At 58.3% G+C, this 25,429-nt stretch overlaps 1 protein-coding gene across 6 annotated transcripts in view; it reads right to left on the bottom strand.

Annotated features, from left to right (window-relative positions):
* Positions 1-20: 20 nt before the first annotated feature.
* Positions 21-25,429, bottom strand: part of LINGO3 (leucine rich repeat and Ig domain containing 3) — a 28,853-nt gene continuing 3,444 nt past the window's right edge. For 2 of the 6 annotated variants that reach the window (XM_030033350.1, XM_030033349.1), the window contains exons 2-3: positions 15,674-15,777; positions 21-4,372 (exon numbers count right to left, since the gene is read on the bottom strand). In XM_030033350.1, coding sequence (XP_029889210.1) covers positions 2,521-4,338 — 1,818 coding nt within the window. In that variant the 5' untranslated portion in view covers positions 4,339-4,372; positions 15,674-15,777 and the 3' untranslated portion in view covers positions 21-2,520. Of the gene's footprint in view, positions 4,373-13,211; positions 13,604-15,673; positions 15,778-15,992; positions 16,061-21,308; positions 21,525-25,429 lie in introns of those variants that run through there. The other 4 variants (XM_030033352.1, XM_030033351.1, XM_030033354.2 and 1 more) reach the window with 4 other exon arrangements.

Raw genomic sequence — 25,429 nt, 5'->3', positions numbered from 1 at the left:
ACTTCAGTACCCTCTGAAAGTTGGTTTAGCATTGTTTATTAAGGGTTTTGTGGGGCTGATGGTGGTGATGACCAGCTGACGGGCTGCAAATCCCAGCAGAACTCGGGGGGGGGGGGGTTAACGTCTGCCTGAACCCCGGGACTCCCTTGGGCTTGCACGAGGCTGGAGCAGGTCTGGAGAGCACAAAGGCACAAATCCTGCACACGGTGCAAGCAGCTCCGACTGCCCTTTCCGGGTCCTGTCCAGCTCCATGCTTGCACTCAGCCCTGCTCAGACTTTGTCCACTGATTTTGGCTTTTCTTATTTGAGGCACATGGAGAAGAAAAGGGGGAAAAAAAACCAAACAAGCCACAAAAGTCCCCCTTTTTTTTTTTTTCTCCCCCCCCCCGCCCCGCAAATACATTTCACATGCTCGTTACATATAAAACTGTGCCGGGTCTCCACTGCCCAAACTTGCCTTTGCTCCCGGCTGCAAGGGTCCGTGCCCGACCCCCTCCCCACCCCTCCCACCCTCCCCCAGGTAATAAAAAACCAAAACCCAGACACCGAACAAGGGCGTGCGGGTGAGGCCGGTGGGACCCCTGGTACGACACGGCATGCACGGCTCGGGGAGCGAGGGGGCACCGGGCATGCGAAGGGGCTGTGGGCAACGGCCAGACCCATGGCAGGGGATGGATGGGGAGAGATGGGCAGCATCCCCCCCCCCAGGTCAGGGGCCGGATCCTGGCAGTGACCGGCTGCAGCCCAGGCAGGCGGGAGCAGCCCGGGGAGCACCTTGGAGAGGAGGGCTGGGTGCTGAGCCCCCCCCCCCCCCCCCCCGGCTCCTTCCCCCTTGGGGCTCAGCGGGCGGCACCCAACACCCATGGGTGCGAGAGCAGGATGGTGCAGGGGACGACCCGAGCAGCCGCTCTCACTTGTGCTCCGATGCAGAAAAGCTCACGGGGAGCGGGGGGGGGGGGGGGCACAGCCCCGACCCCTCGGGAGCTCCTGCCGCCGGTGCAGCCCCGAAGACCCGGGGATGCCTGGCAGGAGATGGGCAGCTGCCTTCTCCAGCTCCGTGCCCAGCCTGACCGCCGTCGGCTGGAGAAGGGACATCCAGGTCGGGGGGGACGTGCCCACAGGAATGGGGACAGAGGTGGGAACTGCGGCAACCCCCGTGGGTGGACATGGGAGGAGAAGAAAGAGGAGGAGGAAGCGATGGGGTCCCTGGCCCATCATGGTCTCATCCAGGCTCTTCCCTTCCAGCTGAGCCAGCTCTGCTCCTTCTCCCACCCAAAAAAACTACGCCCCCTGAGCCGAAGCCGGCGCTGCCCCAGGCAGGGGTGGGAGGCGAAGCCGGGAACCGTCCCCGCAGCAGCAGGGAGCGGAGCCCGGGGACACCGACCCACGGTCCTCAGCGCTGGAGCGTGCAGGATCCGGGTGATGCGATGGAGGTGCCAGCTGGAACCTTCTGCCGGTGTTTGCTTTTGCCATCAGTTCCCAAGCTGCTTGTTCCAAGCCTTCCTCTCCTCTTCTTTCCCGGGTTGTATGGCCTCCCTGCACAGGACGAGCCAGCTCCTGCTCTCCTGCAGGCTTCAACTTTGCAAGCCAAAGAAAATAGACCCAAAAGTGCCTTTTGCACCTGTATGAATCCCGACCCCGCACCCCTTCATTCCCGCCACTTGCCGGTGGCTTGGGCAGATGCAAAGCTGGGGTCTCGCATCGCCCTGGCGCTGCTCCTCCTGACGTTAATGACCTTGGCCTTATTTTGCCTTTTTTTCCCTTTTTTTTCTTGCTGATATCTCCTCAGAGCCCGGCCTTGGGTGGGTTATTATTGCTTGTGCAGGAGCGTCCCCGGGCTCCTGCGTTTGCAGATGCCACGTCTTAAATCCGCCGATAGGAAGCTCTCAAGGCACGGCTGTGCCCAGGGAGGGTCTGGCTTTGCCAAGGGGCTGGGGGACACTCCCAGCTTGGCACAACCTGCCCCGATGCCCCAGTCCCGCATCGCCCCGGAAGACTTTTCTCTTGGAAATTCATTAAAAAAAAAAATTTGTTGGACCAAAAAAAACCCCAACAACCAGAAAAGAGAAGAACAATAAACAACCACCAGGAAAGTTTTCCGGAGAGTCTCTTAAAAAAAAAGGGAAAGGGGGGGGGAAAAAAAGAAAGCAGTTTTTTTTTCCCAGGCCCAAACGCTGCTGACCTCTTGGCTAGAGAAATGCATAGTTGGTAGCAAATATGTCGGCTACATTGGGAGCCCCTGGAGCCGGGATGGCCCCTGAGCCATTGCACCCCGAGGGCTCACTGCGGGGTCGGGACAGCCGGGGTCATCGCGCCCCGACCCTGAGGTCCACGCGGTTCCGACTCTGCTGGCCCGTGGTGCCTCCGGCACGTCTCCGGCCGCATCCCAGCACAGCGAAGTCCTGCCGCCAGCCCCAGAATGTCGCTGGTGCTCCCACACCCCCCCACCCCATCAGCCCCATCCCACCGCGGCCGTGCCCGGGGCCAGGCAGCAGACAACAGTTCTTCTCTGGGAGAGGCTCAGATCATCTTCATGTTGAACTTCCTGGCTCCTCCTTGGCCGGTGGTGGTGGTGGGACCGTCCACTTTGCGGAAGGAGTACTCCACCGAGAAGTTGTTCTTGTGCTGTCCCCGGCCCCGGCTCCAGACGAAGAGGAGGAGGAAGCAGAAGAGCACCACACCCAGGAAGGTGATGCAGCCCATGGCCGTGGAGACCAGGATGGTCTTGAGGTCCAACGTAAACTTCAAGAAGACTTGCGTGTCGTTGTGGGAGGTGTCGTTGAACTCGCTGAGGTACAAAGTTCGGTTCGCGTAGTGGGAGCCGTCGGCTGGCCGCCCCTTGACCGTCAGGGTGGCGAAGTAGGTGTCGTTGCCTCCCGCGTTGCTGGCGATGCAGATGTAGGTGCCGCTGTCCTGCACCTGGGCGAAGCGGATCTCCAGGGTGCCCCCGGGCAGCACGGTCGCCCGCCCCGTGCTGCGGGTGGTGATCATGCGATGCTGGGGGGACACCCAGGCGATGGAGGGGTCCGGCTCCCCGTCCGCCCGGCAAAGGAAGGACACGGACTGCCCTTCCCGGGCTGTCACGTGCTGCAGCTTCCGATCCCTTATCTTGGGCTTCTGGCAGGTGAAGTACTCGAAGAGCACGGAGTCCGGGAAGTCGCGCAGGGCATTGCCCTGGATTTCGGGCGGCGAGGAGCACATGGGCTGCTGCCCGTCAAAGTTGAGCGTTTTCCGTCGCTGCAGGATCCAGAGGAGGCGGCAGTCGCAGGCCAGGGGGTTCCTGTCCACCCGCAGCGTCTCCAGCGTGTTGACGGAGTGGAAGGTGCTCTCCTCCAGGGTGGAGAGAAAGTTGCTGGAGAGGTTGAGCAGCCGGATTTGTCTCAGGCCGGAGAAAGCCTGCGGCTCCACGGACACCAAGAGAGCGCCCACGATGTGGAGCTCCTGGAGCCGGATGAGGTCTTTAAAGGAGCCCTTCAGCACAGTGCTAATGGGGTTGTAGGACAGGTTCAGGTAGCGGAGGTACACCAGGTTCCTCAAGGCAGCGGCGGGAACGGCTGTGATGTTGGTGTAGGTGATGGAGAGCGAGGTGAGGTTCAGGCCCTGGAAGCTGGTGGGGGAGACGTCTTCCAGCAGCGGCCAGTTGTCGATCTCCAGCTGCAGGAGGTTGTAGAGCTTCTTGAAGTTTTGGTCCTCCAGCGCAGAGATGCTGAGGTGCCGGAGCCGCAGCACCTCCAGGTTCTGGAGGTAGGAGAGCGACTCGGCCGAGATGGAGGTCAGGTTGCACTTCTCAATGGTCAGCTGCTCCAGGCCGAGCAGCCCGGAGAAGGCCCGTTGGGAGATGTACACCAAGTCGTTATCACCCACCTCCAGGCTCTTCAGGTTTCGCAAATCCTGGAACATGTAGTCCAGCAGGATGACGAGTTTGTTCTCGCTGATGTCCAGGAGGGTGAGGTTGGTTAGCTTGGTGAAGACCCCCGGGGGGATGAGCTTAAGCTGGTTCCCCCGCAGCCGCAAGGTCTGCAGGTTGAACAGGTTGCTGAAGGCGCCCGGCTCCACATTGGAGATGATGTTCTCGCTAAAATCCAGCTCCTCCAGCAGTGGGTACGGGGAGAGGTCCCCCGGGTTCAGGCAACGGATACGGTTCTTGTTGAGCTCCAGAATCTTGGTTTCGGTGGGGATGCCCTCGGGGATGGTGGTGAGCCGCTTGCGGTGACACACCACCGACTTGATCTGCGGGGCACACTCGCAGCGGGCAGGGCAGGCTGCCACCCGTGGGGGGCTCAGGAGGACCAGGTGGAGGACCAGGACCGGGAGCCAACATGTCATTGTGTAGAGCATGGTCTTATGGACTCACTACCATTCTCCCGTATGCCTGGAAGGGAGAGAGAGATGCGGAGTCAGCGGCGAGCCAGGGGGGAGGCTAACAAAGTCCTCCTCAGCCCCAGATCACCCGTCTGTGGGCTGAGGCTGGAAAACGCTCCCCAAATCGTGGCTCATGGTGCTGATAAGGTCCCAGCCCCGCCAGGAAACCCTCCGAATCCCTTTCTCGGCCCCTAACGTGTGACCCGGTGACTGTGCCCTATGCAAACCTGGGCTAAACAAGCCTCACTGCCTGCATGCACCATTAGGAGAGCAGGGAAACTGAGGCAGGGGGAGATATTTGCGAAAGGAGACGCAGCTGCAGACCCACATCTCAGCCTCTGCCTTCCTGCTGGCTCGCACCCACTCCACACCGCCGCCAGTGCACACACAGGCGTAGGGGACCGTGAATGCAAGCGTCCCAGGGTAACGGGGGACACAGACCCCCCCCCCAGGGCAGTGTAGCAGCAGAGAGATGCAGCCAGAGGCCTTGCAAACTCATGACACAGGTGGGACACCACATCCCCTCTGCTCCCTGTGCAGCTGCTGTGAGGTTTCATCCAGCAGCACAAATCCTTCCCAGGCCCCGGGCTCGGTGAGGTCCCGCAGGACAGGGAACACTCGGCGCTGCACGTAGGGACCGGTCCTCCCTTCCCCATCCCCAGCGTCACCCTCTCGGAGTGGAGATTAAGGCAGCTGCGGGAACAATCTTCGCAGATGAGGGATTAACGCCGACCTTGCGTGGCGCGGTGCCCCGGCTGCCCTCCTTTCCAGGGATTAGCACTTTGCCGCCGCTTTCCCTTTTCTCTGGTTCCCCTTCCCTGCTCCCTGTCCCTTTCCGTGCCCCAAATCTGCCGGGGTGCCACCATGCCTGGAAACGCACCTCCCAGCGCTGGTGCAAACTCCTCAGCCACCTTTCCCTAACGAAGCACTGTCATTAACCTAATTAAGTGGCAGAGCTTCTCAGTCGGAGTGCTGCAGGGTGTTTCTGGGCCCAGCGAAGGAACGCAGGCAATTTGGGGGGTACCGAGAACAGACCCAGCTCCTCCAGCCACCCCTGCGGAGGTGCAGCGAGCGGGGCAGGTCTCAGCCCCGCGCTGGGGGCAAAAGGCCCAAAGAGAAAATATCCCAAATGAGCCGACTGATGTGACCTGAAGTGGTTCAACATCTCCTGGGGTTCTGTCCTCACCTCGGGTCCCCAAAGCAGTGTGGGGGCGAGAGCCTGGGCAGAGCTTCACCACCAGTGCCACAGCAGGGTGCCCACCAAAGCAATGCGGGAGCGCCAACCTGGCATGCCTACCTCCACGGGAAGATGCCCACCACATCCCGGCAGCCCCCTCTTCCTCTTCATCCTCCTCCTCTTCCACCTCCAACTCTTCCACCTCCTCGCTGCCAGGATTTATTTGCTTTGTGCCTTCCCAGGTGTCTCCTGGCCACTGCACCTCATGGGCAGGAGGCAGGAGCATCCCTCTCCCCATCTGCTCTCTATCAACAGCATTTATCCGCGCTCCGGCTGCCCTCGCCGTGCCAGCCCTGCTTCTCATGCGAAACCTGCCTGTCCATGGGACATCTCCATTCGCACAGACTCAGTCCCCTGCCTTTGCCGTTTTCCAAATTTTCAACAGCCCAGCATGGCCATACTGATGGTTTGGAGGGGCACCGACCCCTCCAGCGCAGGGGGCCATGATCCATCACCCTCATAGCACTGCGACAAACTGGTGAGAGCACTGGGACAAACTGGTGTGCGGTACCTGAGGAGCAGCCAGGCTGGCTCCAGCCCTTGGGGAAGCCCAAGCCGTGGCTCTGGGAGCGCTGGACCTTGCTTCAGGGTTTTTTTTCCCAAGCCCTGCAGGCACACTCCCTTCTGTCCCTCTGGGTGTGTTGGGGACCCCAGACGCGGCCACCGGAGCCCAGCAGGACATGGGGAGAGGGGACGGGAGGATGCGACGTTTGTGGCTGCTCAAGCCTATTGCGGCGTTGCTGCACGTTCAAGCCCGTCTCGGTGCCACCTCGTTGCCCAAAAGCTTCTGAAAAGGCCAAACTTCAGGTGGCTGGTGCTTGGTTTAGGGGGTGATGGAGGGAGAAAGGAGGAGCTTGTGCTCGTCACCAGGAGAGATGGTGGGAGCTGTCGGGGCAGGCTCGCGGCAGGGAGAGAACGAGCCACGGGGCCCCCAGACCCCCCCGGAGAGGTGACACTGATGGAGCAGGGATAGCAGGACCTGGCCCATCCCAGCGCTTCTGCCCAGCGTCTCCTGCACCGCACTGACAAAGGACACCAAAGGCCGGCGTCACCCTCCCTCCTGTCCCCCGGGGGCTGGCGGCATGTGGGAATGGCCTCGGGGGAGCCGGGGGGGGGGCTCCTGACCCTCTCTATGCCCACGTCGCAGGGAAGGATGCAATCTCCACGGATAATTTCCCGCCCTGATCCTATTACCCAAGCTGAGCAATTCTCTGGCAATAAACCCATTGCTCGGTGCAATTTAAGAGCCGCAGGAGATTATCTTTCACGGACCTTTTTTTTTTTTTTTTTTTGGTGCGTGTCTTAATTTTGCCACATTTCCCTTTTTCTCCCAACGAATCAAACAGGGAGGGAGGCGTTATCGTCTTTCACACAGCCGCAGGGAGGGGATTAACAGCCGGCTGGGATGCAGCATCGTTTTTTTTTTTGCCGAGGGCAGTGGGGTGAGACCAGAGACCCCACTGCTGCCCCCACCAAGCATCCCAGCCCCTTCGTCCCCCTCGCCACCCACGCAGCCCCTCTCTCCAACATTGCTCAGGCATCACCCATTGCACCGAAACCCCCGTGTCCAGCGCCTGGGGGTCCCCAAATGCCACCTGGGCACCGGAGTGGGGATACAGCTGGAGCTGCTTTGCAGCCTCTGCTTTCAAGGAGGCTGCTCACAGCCGTGTCAAGAGCCATTTTGCGATCGGCTCTGCCTGGCTGGTGGCCTCGGGAACCCGAGCTGGCTCTGGGGTGAGGCGGGGACAGCTTTGCTTGGTCCCCCCCGGTTCAGAACGCTCCACTCCTGCTCTGCCACGGAGCTGGATGGGAAGGATGCACCCAGGCACGACCTGCAATCCCAAAGGAAAAAAACCCCTCCCAATTCATTGTGACACTTATTTTATTTAGCGTCTCTATGCTAAATAAATACGCCAGGCTAATGGTCTCCCACCCTTGGCTGTAACCTGTGCCCACCATTACCTCCCTGCCAGGGGCTGGGGGGGATCTGGCCCCTTCCCCTCCCCTGCCCACGGCCGCCGTGCCGAGGCAGCCCGCGAGCATGCCAGCTCTCTGCCGTGTTCATTATGAATGAGCCCGGGGTAACCGTACTCCACTTTTGGTTACTACTTCAGCCACCCGATCCTCTAAGCAAAGGTACGATCCCGCTGGCGTTGTTTTACCCGGCAGCCGGGGAGCGGGAGCTGCAGCCCCCGGCTCTCCTTCCCCCTCCGCAGCCAGCGCTGAGCATCGGCTGCCCCGCAGCCCCCACCCACGGGTGCCCCAGTGGAGCTGGGCACGGCCCTGACACCCTCAGCAAACCCCACGGCGGGGAATTAATGGGTGCCGGCCGAGCCCCCTCCCAGCAAACCCAGGCAGATACGAGCTCCGGAGCAAGGAGCCGAGGTGGGCTCTGCCCCTGCGGGTCTCTGCTGGCTCCAGGACACCCCACAGAAGCCACCCCAGCTGCAGAGATCCTGGGTCCCCCGCAGTGACAACCGGGGCCCCACGGTCCCCATCCAGCCTGGGCAGAGCCGAGCACGGAGCCGAGCAGCGCCGTTTATTAATAGCTCATTACTCTGATAGCGCAGCGTTCTCTGGGGCTCGCCCGGCCCCTGGGGAGCGAGGCCAATTAAGACTCTACTTGAAGGCCTAGATAGAGGCTCTTCTTCGCATTTAATTTATTTTTAAAAATAACACGCCTGCTGCATGCAGGGTTGGGGAACGGAGCCAGGAAAGCCCGAGGCGGAGGGGCTGCAGCATGGCCGGGGGAAGCAGAGCAGAGGAGACCACCTTTAGCCACCTCTGAGCCCCCAGGAGCAGCCCCTTCCCACCAGGACGTGTGGCCACCGAGCCCAGTTTGTCCCAGCCACCGGCAGCACGGTGCTTCCCGGCTGGCAGAGGTCGGAGCGCGGAGGAACCGGTGCTCTCCAACCACCCGGCGCTCAGATGCTCAGCCGCTGACCGACCCGGCTTGCAGGTGGGTTTTCGCTGCCTCGCACCACCGCTTCTTGGAGAACAGGAGGTGGCAAGGTCTCTTCCACCCCTTTTGAATGGCTCCTGCTTTGGTGGCACACTCTTGGCACAGTCAGCTCCTCTGAGAGCAATTGCTCCTCTGCTGCCATTTCTCCCCTTTTCTGAATAAAGACCAGAAAATAAGCCAAGGTTGTTATTTCTAGGTTCCCCTGGTTTGACATCATGCAAGTTCAAATACTTCGGTCAAAGCAATGGCTTGTTTTATTCATCCGCTGACTTGCAGGATGCAAAATGGTCCTGTTGAGAGCTTCTGCTCCAAGAACCCCACTGCTGCTGCTCGAGTCCAAGCCCGTGTTATCCCTCCTTCATGGGTTCTGCCTGGGGAGGCCAGGAGCACCCAGGGGAGGTTACGTGCTTGGGATACGGGATGCTGCTCCACTTTTCCAGGGGATGCAGGGGACCCCAGGGGAGGGTGGAGACCCCCAGGTAGGGGGGAGCAAACGGGACAGAAAGTGATGCTGGGACCCCCATGCATTTGGAAAGGCTCATCCTTAAAACACTGACAATATAAGGATAGTATCAGTGCCCCGACACACAGGTGACAGGGAGGTGCCAGTGCCAGCGCATCCCAAACTCGGCACGAGACAGGAGAGGGCTCCTACAGACACCAACGGCAGCCAAACGCTGCTGGAAACACCCTGAGCGATGCCTGTTCGCTGCTGCCCGCCCGAGAGCCGGCAGCCAGCCCTGCTCTGGCAGCGAAACGTCCCAGCTGCCTGCCCACGGCCGCCCTCGCTCCCTGGCTGCTCTCCCCAGCCTGCGCCGGGCTCCGTGCCAGCGGCTCTGCGGAGAAGGCAGCGCCAACCACGGCTCCGCCGCGCAGACGGCGGCACTGCCGCGCTCGCCGGGGGCCGTGCCGGCGTCCTCGTAGACATCGTTGCCCCGCTCAGCCCCCGCGCTGGGGCTTGGGCTGGATTTGGGAGGCGGATGGAGTGGCCGAGCATCCCCTGCCGAAGCGGAGCGGTGTTTCTCCTGGCTCATTTACGGCTTGCCAGGATTGCTCAGGGGAGAGCGCCAGACTCTCCATCAGCACGAGCTCCGTGTGCTCCCCGGTCCTGGGGTATCAAGTAGATGAGATCTCGATTACCAGGAATGGGAATATGGCTGCGTCAAGCAGCCTCGATGGCTCGTGTGGGACTCGAACCATCCAGAGCTGCTGGCACGGGCTTGGAGCAGAGGACGGGTGCCCTGAACACAGACGCCAACAACTTCCACAGGCGGGTGCCAGGCTGAACCCTGGCCCCAAGCTCTACCCCCGGGCTGGGAGCCTTGGCCCAGGTCTCCGGGGAAGCCCGGAGCCACAGCCGCTGCGGGACAGAGCTCTTCAAGACCAGAAAATGAGCCCAGCTCCGCAGTCCTGTGCCAAAGCCCATCCAGACGTCTGCTCCTTCCTCCCCGACGGAAAACCCCGAGCCCTCAATTACGCCGTGCAACAGCTAGCAAAACCAAAGCCTCCCCCACATGGTTTTTGGGCTGCCAAGGGAGAAAACCAAGGTCCCCGAGAAGTCTGCTTCATGCTCAGCTCTCGCTGGTGACGCCGCCGACATTGACCTGTGGCACCCACGGGCTGATGCTGGCTCCTGGGGGGACTTTTAGGCATTTTTCAGAGCTGACAGAGCAAACTTCCACACCCAAATGTGAAGTCAGGGATTTGAAGCGTGTTTTTCCAGCCACCACCGCAGGTGGCTTTGCTCGCAGCAGAGAGAGTTATTGGGGACATTTTCTGGGGGCATTGAAACGAGGTGACCTGTGCTGCTCAGTGTCTCTGGGGTTTCTTGTGCCACCACCCAAAAATAAACCTGTGGCTCCTGCAGCTTTATTTTATCCATTGTCTTGAGTCTGCAAAGCCAGCGGGTTTGTGGCCACACTGAGCTTGGAAAAGCCCCAGAAAAGACCGGGGGGCACTGGGAGGATGGAGGTGACGGGGAAGAGCTGAAGGAGCATCCCTAGGACCTTCTCTGGCTCCAGGGGTGACACCAGCAGGTTTCTCCCTCTGCTTAGGGCAGCAGAAACAACCCATCTTATGCTGGGGAGTGGGGGAGATTAAATCAGAGCTGAGGCATAAACTAAGAGGCAGAAAACTCGGAGGGTCAGAGGAGGCCAGTGATGTCCCCGTGCCTCGCTCTGATGAGGCTCTAGTGATCAGGCAATTAGCAAATCAAGCATGAGTATAATCCAGCTGAAACAGGGAGAGGAGGAGAGAGCTGGGGGTAAGAAGGAAGAAAATCAATCACCAGACCTAATGGAGAATTATCTAGCAGGGAGTTATTCCTAATCCCATCAGAGTCTGACTGGGAAACAAATTCTCCCGGCTCTGCCGCTCTCTCGGTGTACCCAGAGCATGTTTTTCTGGGTCAGCTCATTTCCCGGCAAAGCCGGGCTGGGCAGGCAGGAGGGCAGAGCTGGGGGAGCAGAGGGGAGAACCGAGCGGCTGGGTGGGTGACGGGGCAGCCCCGGCAGCAGGAGGGCACCCGGCAGGCTCCCTACGGTGGGTCCCCTGCCACCGCGGTGGCTCGTGCCTGCAGGACCTGGCGAACGTCCCGAGGCCGGGGCTCCCCGGGGTACCAGGCGGGCGAGTGACTGCGCCCAACAGCCACGGCAGAGCCCAGCAGCAGGGCTGGGACCCGGGGTGGCCGTGCTCCTGATAGTCACCCTCGTGTCCCTCTCGAGGCTGCTCAAACAGAAACAGGTTTTCCTGACGACTCGCAGAAATGGGGAGAGAAAGCGTGAAAGGAGAGATGTCTGTGCGAGGAGACGGGCTCCTGCTGGGTCACTGCAGAAAATGTCCCGAAGCATGACTTAAAGGTACTGCTTGAAAAACATGAAAACCTTATATAGAAGGGAGTTATTTTGGTGACTGGCAGCTGCTGCATCTCACGCATCTCTCCCTGCTCAACAGCCCCAGGTCTTGGGGCCAGCCAAGACGATGCTGGAGCAGCAAGACCGAGTGAGCTTTCAGCGGAGGCAGGATTTACCCTTTCTACCCAGAAAAAGCCACGACTGACGTCTTCACGGAGCCGTCTTCCCACCCTGCGATCCCATCCCGAGTCCTAGCTGAGTCCTCAACAGCCGCGACCACAGGACTCTCCACTTTCCTCCCACGTGGAAACTCCCAGCCCTCGCAAATGCTGCAAAAACCCAGAAACGAGGATTCCCTAATGAGTTAAGATGCCAAAGAGACAACTCAAAAGAAGCCACCGCTTATTTTTAGAGACAACCTTATGATTCTTGAGCACGTGGCCCAGGCAATACTGCACAGGCAGCCACAGATTGGCCGCAATCTGCTTTTCTTCTTGATAGATATCATGTCTGAATCTCTGTCTCCACAAGATGCTCCCAGGAGAGAAGACATTTAGATACGACCACAATGTACAACATTTCTAAAAGGTCACTGCGTGTACTAGGGAACGAGGTGCAGAAGCCACTCATCAGCAACAGGGGCTTTGGGGAGGTATTTAATATTCCATGAGCATCTTTATTTCTCTACCAAGGTGAATAACTCCTCTAAAACGAGGGAAGGGAGAGCAGGACAAGTGGGTGCTATACCCTTATTTTGACCCAAGCAGTTGCACCACACCACCAGCTAGATCTGAATCTTGAACTGCTACTGGGAAATGTTGGCTGAGAGCAAACCCGGCCCGCATCTCAGCAACTTCAGTACCTGCCGGACCACGTGGGAACTAAGGCTGAGCTTGACTCCCCGTCTTCAACTGCACCCAAAACTGCCAGTGAGCTGTTCCAGTAGCACCCGTCAGAAACACTTGAGTTGAACTTGACTTTAGGCAGTGGTCCCCGGACGGGCACCGGGGGTTATTTTTTTGAGGATTCCCAGCAAGTTTCTGCTGCGCAGTGAGAACTTTTAATTTGCAGAAGCCTGTTAACGTCATGGGCAGGATGATAAGGGTCTGGAAGACAAATTCAGGCTGACAGCCCACATCCCCGGGATTTTCCCCCGATGTTTTGCCATCACTGTCTGTCACCAGAACCAGCTGCTGGCCACAACCCCCGTGGAGTCCTTGTCCCTGAGCACCCACCCAGCTGGGAGAGGACCCAGAAATGAGCTCAGAGGCAGCCTGGGTCTAGGAGACTCCCCCTGTAAAACCACCTTCCTCTCTCACCAAAGGGCAGGATACAGCCCAGGGGCTCTGGGCTTTGCAGAGCTCCCCATCTGAACCAAAGCTCCCCATCTGAACCAAAGCTCCCCATCTGAACCAACCCAGGGCCCAAGGTTTCCCCGTACTCAGTTTTCTCCCCAGCTTAGCACCAGGAGCAGGGATGGGGAACCTGAGCCCCTGGGAAACATCCTCCTGGCATCCATCAGTTTTAAAGCCCACGCCACAATGGTGCCGAGGTTTACAAAACACAAGCCCATAACAGCCCCGGCCAGCACAGACGTGACAGTCAGGCATGCACGTATCATGGCTACGAGCAGAGCATCTCGGAAAACAGGGCTACGCTCCTGGCAAGGGCTCCTGCCCCCATGGATACACAAATAAAAGATCATTAAATGAGAGAGGGGAATTTGCTCCTTCTCCTGCAGCTGCTTCCCCCTCCTGCCTCCCGGGGCGTGCGGCCGCTTTACGAGCTCATCACTTACCTTCTGCACCACGGCTGCCGAAACACAGCACCCCAGGAGCAAAACCTCGGCGGCGAAGAGCACCAAAGCCGGCGTGCCGCCCTTGGCTTGGAGCCACATGGAAGGGGACGGAGGGAGCTCGCCGGAGCCCGGCCAAGCAGGACGTCCCCAGGCAGAGCACAGGCTGTGCTGGGGCCACCCCACGCTGTCCCCCCCACGCTGGGAGCACCCATGTCCTGCAGACGCATCACCCAAAGGGGCTCCCAAGCAGCAGGGAGGATGCGCCACCTCGTCACGCGAAGGGACCCTGCGCCTTCGCTCCTCTAACCCAGGCAGCTCCGTAATAAATGAAGCACAGGAGCAGGATGATTAATAATCATAACAGAAAAGCATACGCTGTAATTAGCCACTTTTCAGAAAGCTGATTGATGACGCTGCTCGGGGGCGTGCGGAGCGCTCGGGCTGGCACACACGCAGCCGTCGTGTGTGTGTGTCCCCCCCCCCCAGCCCCAGTCTGGCCAGCAGTGCCTGGCAGAGCCCTCCCCGCGCTGCCAGCCAAGGACTTCGCAGCAGCCTGAGTGCCAGCTGCTTCCCCGCAGGCTTCGCCCCAGCAAACGACCTCGTTTGTCCACCTGGTCTAGCATGCCAGCCCTCGTTAGATTAGGTCGTTCATTAAGCTCAGCATCTCCGTGGTGCTGGCCTGAGCCCGTCGCGGGGGGCTGGCACATAAATCACGCTGTGATCAATGCCTCTAGTTGCCAGCGCTGAACCTTTGATAGCAAAGTCTACTCTTAATCCCTTATGTGGATGGCGGTGGCCCCCACAAGCCCGGTTTGCCAGCAGCACCGCACGAAATGAAGTCAAGGCAGTTCCAGCCACCTCTCTGAGGGTCCTGGATAAAACAGCAGCTGTTTCCAGGCTTGACCCTCAGAAAGGACCCTGTTCCTGAGGGCTCAGCCCCATGGGGTGCCTTCACCCGCGGCAGAAGGTGCAGGGGTGCCCGGCATGCCGGCGAGCCCAGCTTTCCTCCAGAGAGGGAGCCTGGAGCCCTGGGGCGGCCCATGGGCACCGCATCTCGGGAGGGTGACACATCATTTGGGAGGCTTTAATTTGACCGGACGGCTGGACTCGTGGGCAGGATGAACAGACTGAGAGGCCAGACTGACAGACAGATATCTGCTCCGAGGACGGGGTGGGAGAGGCAGCCATGGGTGGAAAACAAGCCGGTCCCAGCAGGACTGCTTGGCTCTCTGCAGGAAAACAAGCTCGTAGCTCTGCGAGCAAACCTCTGCGGGTGCAGAGGGGTGAGAGGTGCAGATACGGAGCCCCCAGTCTGCTGGAAACCCTGCTTGGAGCGGGAATCCCAGGCAAGGAGAGTGCAGAGCAACAGCCTTCCCTCCACCTTTCAGCTCTGCTCAGCATCAATCCTGGGCTGAATACATTTTTTAAGACCTTTCTGCAGCTGCTGCATTGGAAATTTTATTGCCATCCCAATTATGATCATGGGAGCAGCAAGCAAAGAAAGCAAAATGCCATTACAGGGTGAAATAACGCTTGACATCGCAATCTATACCTCGTCATGCCAGGCGGGAGTGAGACCAAACCCCGCGCTGTAATAAGCCCCTGAGAGGAGAGGGGGCCAGGGGACTCGTCCCAGCCCTGCCTGAGCCCTACGGAGAGCAGATCCCCCCCAGCCTCACTGCTCAGATTTCGGAGGGGGCCAGCCAGGCCTCGGGGGGGTCCAGCTGCACCACCCCCACATCTCCTCCAGGCTGGAGATTGCAGCGAGCGGTGACATTTGGAGCGAGACACGCTGGCGTCGGTCCCCAGATCTACAGCTTCGGGGCATCAGCTGTGGCTGTGGGACCAGGAGAGCATCTCCTTTCCCATATGCAGCCCCAGAGGGGTTCCCAAAAGTCAGTCGTCTCCGTGGCAGGAGGGGAAAGGGACAGCACAGCTGTATCGCTTAACTCCCTGGCTGGCATCTCGACAGCAGAGCAAGGGAAAAGCCTCCAGAGCCCTTCTCCCAGGATGGAGCTGGGACTCCCAAATCCAATGAAACCTGTCCAAAACCCGAACCACTGCTCTTCAAACCGATGCTGCACATACATCCCAGTGTGGCCAAGGCTGGGGTCCCCGCTGCTGTCTGCCAGCAACCTTGGAGCGAGTACTAGAGCTTAACGTCCCTGAGCTTTCCATCACGTTCCCACTTGAGTTATTTCTTGCTCATTTTGGGGTTGTAGCAACAGGCAGGAGATTTCTTAGCTGTTACATGGGATAAACCTCTGGCTTGAGAGTACCGAGTGCTCCACGCTGCAAAAGGAGGGTGGGGACGAGGAAGGAGCTAATGCCACCAAGCAGGGATGGCCATGAGCTAAAAATGAGCTGGATTTCAAGCATCCCAGTGCACAAACCCCATGGGGTGCAAGGGCAGTGATGATGCTGACCCCCCCTCATCCCGCTCAAGCCTGGGGAGCGCTCACCGTTCTGCAGGTCCGGGGCTGCACCGACATCTGGATCTGCTGTGGCATCCGAGACCAGGGATGTTTAAATGGCAAAGTGTCCGGCACAGCCAGCCTCGGCTCCTCTGGGCAAAACAGCACAAGGAGATGACTGTCAATCACCTTTCCACAGTGTCCAGCACAGAAATCCCAAATAAATGCCCCTAAAGCCCAAGGACATGGCACGCAGGCACCTCCCAGAGAGGGGAAGCATCCTTAGGGTTGCTCCAGCCTGATGTGTGACCTGACCGCTGCAGCTCGCCTAGTTTATATATATATAAAATTATATAGCCCTTTGTACCCTGAAGAATCCTCTTACAAACAGGAGAGCGTCCAAGCCCAGCACCACCACGGCCGGCTCTGGGGTGGAGCAAGGGAGGACTCGACAATGCTCCCCGGCAATCACGCGCAGGGATTTCAGGAGGAGACGGCACCCACACAGCGGGTGCCCACGGCCAGCTCTCCAGGAGTCCTCTCATTTGGGGAAATTTCACCCAAACTTGGAGGAAGGAGTGCCACTGGCCGGACCCCCTTTTGGGTGTCCTTCTCTCGGGCACTTTGCGGAGTTGAGACACGCTCCCAGCCCTGATGGCTGGTGCAGGCGATGCGGGACACTGACCTGCAAGCAAATGATTTGCTAGAGTTTTGCTAAAGCGTTTTGATCTCTCCAGATTAAGTTTAATTTTCCTGTAACAGGGGGAACTTAAATAGCTCCTTTTTGGGGGGAAATCCAGCTCCTCCTGGTTAACAGACCACAAACGGTCCCAGACTCAGGTCCTGTTCAGCTACACCCATGCAGAGACACTGCTGTTACAGCTCAGTGGTGGCTCTGACCTCTGTTTGAGACCCCCCTTGGGCCCCGACTCATCTCTGCCCCTTGCTCCTGCCCGGCCGAGCTGTCCCAGGGCTGCCCAAGGACAGGAGAAGCAGCCGGGGAGGTTAATTCCTGCTGAGAGAGGCTGGGGGAGCCTTAGCCAAAGGAGCTTTCTGTTGCGGGGATTTGCTAGAGAACAGCAGAGAAATGAGGAGCCGACTCTGCAGCGGCAGCCGGAGCTGGTGGCACGTGGCTTGAACCCCCTTAGCGCTCGGGGGGGGGGACATCCCTGGTGACAACGGGGAGCCAAGAGCCCACCCCAGGAGGGTGGGTGCCCCTGCCCCAGTAGGGCCATCCCCTGCAGCCTCCCTCCATGCTCCCGTGAGCCCCAGCACCATCCAGGTGCTGCTCATGGGAGGGCAAAACCTCACTTTTGGGGTCCCTGGAGAACTGACAGCGTGCGGCACTTGGGAAAAGCTAAAATTCCTCCAGGAAAGCTTCACTACCCCAAAGGAAAAGACAGAGGGATTCCCCTAAAACCCACCGGCTGAGGCTCAGCCGTGCGGGGGCTCTGCTTTCCCGGCCACCCCCGAGCCGGGGTCACACATGGCCCCTTGGGGAGGGGTGCAAGGCAGCAACCGGTGACTGACAATCCCGGCTCATTCCCTGCTCCAGAAGACCTTCCCCTTATCCGCTCTCCCTGGGAGACCCAAATTTCTCCCTGGGAGACCCAAATTTCTCCCTGGGAGGGCAAGCACTCACATTTCCAGCTGCTGAAAGGTCACATATCACCAGCAATACACTCAGCCCTTCACTCCATCCTCCCCCACGCTCCCGTTTTGCCATCACTGGTGGGAATGCACACGCGCAGCATTTAACTCGGGCCCTGGCAGGGATGCATGCCAACAGAGAGCAGCTAGCAAAGAAGGAGCAGCGCTAAAAATCCCCCCCATTAGCAACCGCAGCAAGGAAATCTGCCATGGACATGCCAGGGTTTGCTGGTGGAGCCAGGGGATGCATCAGCCTCTCTGGGCTGAGCCCGAGGCTGTGGCAGGACTGGGACAACAGGGACAGGGAGCGCTCCGGGGCTGGCAGCAGGATGGGAAAAGCCCAGCACAGATCCCAAGCGTGATCGCATCCCCTCAGCTGGGGAACGTCCCCGTGCAGGACCCTGCAGCGCGGGTGGCTGATACACACACACGTGTAGAAGTGATTCAGACCCAACACTTCAAATAAAGGTGACGGCAACCCAAACCAGCCCTGCTATGGGGAAATGACCCAGACACACCTCAGCCCGCTCTCAGCACCTGCAAGGGGAAGTTTGCGGCACCAACAGCAACTACGTGGTGCAATTCAGCAAGGATTTTGTCTAGAGAGTCAATCCAGTGTATGTGCTTCGAGGGATCACAGCCTCCACGGTGTTGATGCACAAATATCTGTTTCAGCTACATGGTGCTGGCAGCTGCAGAGCAGGTGGGGCTCCTCTAATGCCCAAGTGATGTGATAATTGGGAGGAAAGCAGATTTGTTTTGCACTGCAGCAACACATGTGGGACCTCGCATGCTCCAGCACCTCCATGTGTTTCGGCAGGGGTGGAGGAGGCACCGCGGGCGATGCTCGGTGCATCGCCATCCAAGAGTTAAGTATAACTGTGACAGAGCAGCTAGGCTTGCTGCTCCTGAAGGCCAGGCTCCAGCTACCGAGGATGGAAAAAGCAAAATTTAATACAAATTCCAGCAAGCTGGACGTGCCCATGTATTTACTGCAAACCTGCTGAAACCAAATTTCAGTAAACCAAAATCTGCTCAACTCCCTGCACTTACCGGCCCCTCTCCTGCTCTCCCTGCAGGCAGCGAAGCACGGAGCAGCTTTGCATCTGGACCTGCCTGCGCGGTGTGAATGTGGCATTTAAACTCGCTTTAGAGACCGCCTGGGCTTGGCTTATCAAAGCCCCACACGTGTTACGTGAGCCCATCATTCCCAGTCCCCTGAATGATTAGGGTCTCAGCTGATGGTCTTGGCATTTGTTTTTGGCAGCTCCTGCATCACTTAGCAACCTCCGTTTCAGGTTACTTCAGGTTTTTTGTCTGCAAATACATTTTAATCCCTGTGAAACGGGACCCACCAGCACATGGGTGAAGTGGCCTAAAACCTCCTCCGGTCCCACGCGCTGCCGCCGGCACAACTCCCCAGCTCTCCATGTGTTCTTACCACCAGAGCACATGCCACCGTCTAGCCCCTGTGCCTTGTATTTTAACTCTTTTCTAGGGCAACTTGGTGGAGGAGCTGGGGGATGAATCTCCTCTTCCCAGGTACCGCACAGGACCTGCCTCTCCATCGAGGAGGCTAAGGTGCAAGTTCTGCACACGGGAGTCTCTTGAAGAAATTCGGCAGCAAAGCCAAAAGCCAAATGGGACCCGGGCGTCCTGTGAAATCAGCAGAGACACTTCTACCTCCAGAGAACCAGACCAGGATGCCCAAGTCAAGCTCTTCTAGGGCAGGAGCATACCAACTCTTCCAGCCGGAGCCTGCAGACGTGCCCAGCAGCAAATCTGAGGCTCATCCCAGCCCACGAGGGACCCACAGCCCCCCTGGATCACAAAAGACCTGGACCCCAGGAGCCCTTCAACATCCCCACGCTGCTGCTCGTGGTCGCAGGACACCCGACGGTGCCCAGGGTCTGGCCAGCCAGCGTCGTGCTGTCCCAGCATCCAGGACAGCAGAGCACAGAGCAGTAAGCCAGAGACTTTTCCTCATTAGTGTAAATAACATCAGACTTCCTAGCCGGCCGGGCTTCTGTTTGACCTTTAGTTATTGAAATATGAACAATAAATAAAAATGACGCATTATCGTGGAGGGGGTGTCACGGGCTGTTTGCTTGAAATCCTCAGTGAAATCCTCTCCCTTAGCGACATGCCCCCAAAGAGCATCTTTCTGCAAAAGTAAATGGGAAAATTTGGAAAAACATTGGGGAAGGAGGAAAAAAATCAGCTTCACCTATCCACAGCAGCAGCCCCGCGGGGACACAGCGTCTCCCAGCTTCTGGGGGGGGGTACAGCCAGAAATGACCCCAGGGAGAGAAACAGAGAGATGGGGCAGAGCTGTTAAAAAATGAAACAGAGTTAAAAAGACCTGTTTCTTAAGAGTCTTGGGAAAGTGGGAAGTCACCGAGGTGGAGACTGCTAAGCCAAACCCCAGCAGCACGGTATCGAGCCAGCATCGATAGGTCCCCAGCCCAGCATCGAGCGATCCCTGCACTGGGGATGGCTCTGCCCGTGTCCCGGCATGAACCGTAACTCACGGGCCAGCAACAGCCGCAACCCAGCGAGACCCTCAGGGCAAATTAATGGGAAAAAAAAAAAACCTGGCAGCCGTGACAGAAGCGTGTCCGGTGATGGATGAGACTGATCCATCAGATCACAGCCCCATTTTCCACTACAACAGCAAACAACTTGGGCCTGAATTTCCAGAGGTTGCCAGATGTTGGTGCAGGGCTGAGCAAGGCAGGGGAAAGGCAGCGGTGCCGAACCCCAGCAGGATAGTCCCTAAGCTGGAATTTGCTTTGCCACATGGCTGGTGCTTGATGCAAAAAAGTGACCCTGAAGGCAAGAAGAGAAACCGCTCCCTGAACTGATGATGGAAAGGGTACAGCCTCCAAAATAACTCCTGGAGCGACACACCGCTGGGGCATCGGGCACGGCGAGGAGGGATGTCCGGCATCGCCAGCTGCGCTTCCCTGGGAGCGGACCAAAGGCTCCAGCTCCACGTCAGCCCTGGGCACTAGGACTAACGAAGGCAGGATTATTTCTTCCCCCCTCCATTTGTCGCACTTGGTTAATACTCCTGCTTATGGAAAAAGGTCACAATTTAGATCTCATTTATGTCACTTCATCTTCAGTTTGCAATTGCAGGGTCCTGCTCATTTCCCATCCCCAATTAGCGTTCAATTAAGGGGGCTCCACCTTGTTGCTGTAATGGAAGGAAGAAGAAACAGAGGTCCTGGCTGTGTGACCTCACCTGGGTCTCCAGTGAGGAGATGCCCCATAGAAAGCTGACCTGAGAGCAGCCTTTTTCCTCTGGCAGCATGAAGGGAACCAGATGGACTTTCCTTCAAATGAGATTTAAATGGAAAAATACAAAATAGCTCATTCTGGCAATATTGAAGCGCTGGTGCCCAGCTGTCCCAAGTACGGGGAAGGTCAGAGCGGGTGACCCTCTGGAAAAACAGGCCAGAAGCACCAGCCACCCTTACAGTTTTCTCCTTTGGCTGCACCGCCGAGACCGGGTCCGAAACGGCAGCCAGGGCACGGCTCCGGGCACAGAGCTCAACACCTCCTGCTTCCCCCGAGGGGAAACAAAACCACTCGCCTCATTTGAGATGTTATAGTATCCATAAACCAGAGTCACCGCAGAGACTCAGCTGATGGAGTTTGGATGGGATGCTCCGCCAGAGCCACTTTAGTGACCCTGCTCCATGCTGCAGGATGGTGCTCTGCAAACCTCTGCTGCTTACTGACCTGCAAGGAGCATCATGAGGACCACGTTCACGAGGCCTTTTGAAGATGGAAAGCGCCTTCCCGAGCCCGCCAGGGTCCTACTCGATCCAGCCACGGTCCATCCTACAGGCAGCACGCTGCCATTCCCCTGACTTCGGTTATTTTACAGCCTACCTGGCCGCCCAACGGCTCCACGTTACAACCAAAGCCCCTCGTATCGCAGGGCCAGCTGAACCGGCCCCACAGCATGCAGCCCATCAATCCCACTCTAAGTTATTTCAGCCTGCAAATGCACCCTTTCACCCACCTGGACCAAAACAGTGTCCAAATCAAGCAGGAAAAGCAAGCGAGACCTCACAGGGACTTTTCTGGAGATGCCGAGGACGGGAGACGAGCCGGAGGTCAGGCGCATCCCCCCACCCCGCTCCAGGTCCACGTTCTCGCTGCTTCTTCCCCCCTGCGTCTGCTTGCATTTGCCGTGTGAAACAGCCAAAACGTCCCCACGCTCGCAGCTCTGAAGGCAGCGGGGGCTTCGCCACCTCCACGGCGATGGGTTCTTCGGCCCCGGGCAGGAGCAGGACTGTCCCCACCACCCAGGTTTACCCCAGGTCCCAGATGACCTCCTCGAGTCTGCTGGGAGCATCGGGGTCCTGGGACGTGACAGGGGCAGCGCTTGGGCTCAAATGCACCCAGGGCAGCGAGAGGGACAATATTTATTTCAAATGTTTCTTCTATTCTCTTGCTATTAAATATTTTCCCTCCTCCTTTCCAAGAACCTCCTTTATTTCTCCCCGTCTCCCTCTAGCAACAGTATCTGAGAGAAACAATGAATTTTTAATAGGAGGGGGCGGCGGGAAGAAGGAGACCCTAAGGCAAAAAGATAAAACATTGATCTATTAAATAACCTCCATCATCACAAAACCACATTTTAGGGAGAGGGAATCGCGCGAGGGACTACGCAGCATCGGGCAGGGACCGATGGGTGCGAACGTCGGCTCACGCTCAGGGTCACGGCCCCCCCTTTTCTCCTAACCTGGTGGCAGGACGGATGCTGCCCACGAGCAAGTTGCAGACAGGGTGAATCCTGGCCACACCACACGCGCTTGGCCACGGCTGAGGTGGGTCTGAGCACGCGAGACCCCAAAACAGACTATTGCACAAGCGAGGGGAACCCTGCCCCACAGCACCGTGGGTCATCCCGCTGCAGCATCTCGAAGCCGAGCCATTCCCATCGCCTGGTCCCCGCATCGCCCCCAAATCCTCCCCAGGCTCTGCAGGGACAGGGCTGACCCTCACGGGGCCGAAGATGCCCAGCTCACCTCCCGCGGTGCCTGGCCCTGCCTCCCCATCACACGGCTGAACCTAAATATAGTCCCCGGTTCTCTTTTCTTGTAGACACAACCAGCGCTCCGGGTGAAAGTCCTTTCCCATGAACTCACTGTTGCTTAATAAAGCACAAACCCTCGGAGACCTTGATGCTGGGATCTGTCATTTTAATTCTCAGTGACACTTGTTCCTCTCCACTACGGTATGCGGCCGCTGCTATTTTGGCTGGCACATCGGGAGCTGAACAAGAAGCCCCGGTGCTCCAGGTCCAAGCGGTTAAGAGCTGGGATGCAGCTTTAAAAACCAAACCCATATGATGGATGGGGCTGAAAACTGCAGCGAAGCTCATGCTGGCATGAAAAATTCAGGGGAAGGAAGTCAGGAAAGCAAGGAAAGAGCTGGGCTGAGCCAGACAGTATGGAAAGGAGGAGGGCACGTGCCGAGGCTGCGGCCGGCTTCGCCGCTTGGGACCGAGCTGCCTGGCGAGACAGACGCTGCCTCTGCTCCCCAGCCTGGTACCCGGGATCCCGGCCGCTGAGAGCCCACGCGGATGTCAAGGCACCACAGCAGCCTGGGGATCGCAGCCCAGACCCTTCATGGTTAGATTTTTTTTTTTTTTTAAACTCATCCACAGGGAAACCGTTTCTCACAGTTTGCCCAAATTATCCCCCCAAGTCCCTGCTATTCGATCGCGGTGGAGTGAGTTTGCTCCTGTCCTCAGTTTGCCCGTTTTCTGGGAAGAAGAGGGAAGGGCAGCCCCTGCTCTCCGATGACAAGTGCCATTTCCCTGTTCTGCCACCAGCCCTAGTGCCACGTCCTGCCCAGTCTCAGCCCCCACCTCTGACACCCCATGGGCCTGGGGCACCCCCAGGCCAGCATGGGGGTCCGGCTACAGCCCCAAAGCATCACAACTTAAAGCAAAGGGATCAAAAGAAGGAGAAACCAGCACACGGCATTGCTGACGGCTGCCCAGTGCCCGCTGCCAACGGCCGAGCGATGCCGTGGTCCAGCCCCCCTCGCTCCCGCATCCCCCGAGCCAACCCTCATAGAAGCATTTGCTTCATCTTTCAAGGTAAACCCTACATAAACTTCAAAAATAGCCTCCCAGAAAAGTCAACCGATAACGCCCGAAGCCCAATCAATTTCCCTACCACAGCCAGCGAGCCGGAGCGGCTCTCGGCATCTTTTCCAAACGCTCTCGTGGGTTTTATTGCTTTCCTTCATCTCCTCTCAAATCTCTGCTCTGAACATTTCTGCCCTCGCCTGTTCATTTTGGTGTTTTTCCAGGACTCACAAAGCCGCCCTTCGGGCTCCGGCGGCACCTCCGTTGGCAGCACCGTCCGCCCCCACGCTGCAGCCCCTTCCCCGGGGATGGGAGAGATGCTGCATGATGCCCCCTTCACCCTTCTCGGGCAATTCAATCATCACTTTACAGCTGCAGACGCAGACAGGCAGCAGGATTTTGGCTGTCTGAGAGAGCATATGAACCTACAAAACCAGGCCTCCGGACTACGTCCATTTACAGACAGGGAAACTGAGGCACGGGATACATGTTTTATAGCCACCTGGTGATTCAGCAGGGCAGGGGACAAGCTCAAGGATGGCCTCACTTGGCCCCCGGGTCCCTTAGCTCCAAAATGTGGGATTTGGCGCTTGGGGAGATGCTGCTGGTGACAGGCATCCCACCGGGCTGCCCACGCCGCAGCGAGCCGGCGGCGCGGGAATTACCGCTGCCCACGCAAAACGCACCCGTCCACGTGCTTTACATTCCCGATGTTATTTCCAGGGCTACGGCAACAGCTCGCTCCCATCCCGGGGATGTGAACGCAGCGGCTCAGATCTGCTGGAGCAGCCCAGCTCCTCTGCGACCGTCTGCTCCTCCTGCTTTATGGCAGCTTTGGTTCCCCACGCCGCCGAGTGGAGAGGGGCCACCTGCTCCCTGGTGGGATGCTCGGGGGTGAAACAGTGGCGAGCCGACGACCAGAAGTTGAAAAAAATTGATTCCAACAACATCAATTTAAAGCCTTTAAACGCTGAGCGCAAATCCAGCCGGGCGCTCTTGTCCGTCCGTACCATCGGGCTTCAAATTCAATGTTTAATTCGGGCCCGTGCTGATGCTCGGAGGGAAAGCGCAGTGATTAGGTTTGGGCCTTGGAGCGAGGGATGCGTTATCTTGTGATGCAGGATTAACACAGCTAATAAAAGGAGACATTCCTGAACTCAAAACTCTAAAAAAAAATAGGAAAAAAGCCCCCGGCCCTGCTATCTTCAGTGAGGGATCGGCACAAGTGCATCCCCTGGGAAGGGCTGAACCTGGCAGCAGCGGGAGGTGGTGCAGGATCCGGCCATCCCGGGGAGATGCCCCGGCTCTGCCACTGCAGAGATTCCCTCGCTCAGCCTGGCACAGCCGCTTCCCACCCCAGGCACCGATGCCAAGGGGCAGCTCAGAAGCTTAGCCCAAGAGGGGTGAAACGCAACCCAGCCCCCGTTTCTCTGGTCCTCCAGCTCCCTCCTCCCAACAGGGCAGGATAAAAGCAAAATTTGCTGATTTTTAAGCCCCCAAACCACAACTCTTTCATGAAACTGCTTTGCCTCCTGCTTCCCCGAGCCGGTAGGAACACGTTTGCTCCCCACTCTCGGGGTGCTTCTCCAGCTCTTTTGCAGGCTGGGCATTGCCCTGTTTGAGAACATCTTTCCCCGAGCTCAGCTCAACTGAGGACCAAAGGCTTTGGGAAAAGCTGCAGACATCCAAGCGCAATTTTTTGCAACCTCTGAAAACCATCAGAAATGTTGGGGGGATCAGCAGCCACCTCTCCCAGCTGCTCCGGCCAAAACACACTTGGCACTGCCAGTCCTCCAGCAGCAAGAGGCAGCAACTCTGCTCCCTCCCCTCCACCTTAACGAGCGCCACAGAAAGGCCGATAATAAATACATTAGCTCAAATTAAACCGGATCAATCACAGGCTGTCAAACTGGCAGCTCCCCAACACATCTTGAATTATTCTCCTGTTTAAAGGACGCGCACCACATTTCTTGCCATGCCCCGGGGCGCGAGGGTGCAGGCAGCAGGGACCTTAACCCAGTCTCCATCCTGCAGCCGAA

This window comes from Aquila chrysaetos, chromosome 12 (genome assembly GCF_900496995.4).
Source record: "Aquila chrysaetos chrysaetos chromosome 12, bAquChr1.4, whole genome shotgun sequence".
NCBI classification, from domain to species: Eukaryota; Metazoa; Chordata; class Aves; order Accipitriformes; family Accipitridae; genus Aquila; species Aquila chrysaetos.
This window is presented reverse-complemented; position numbering and strand designations above follow the sequence as displayed.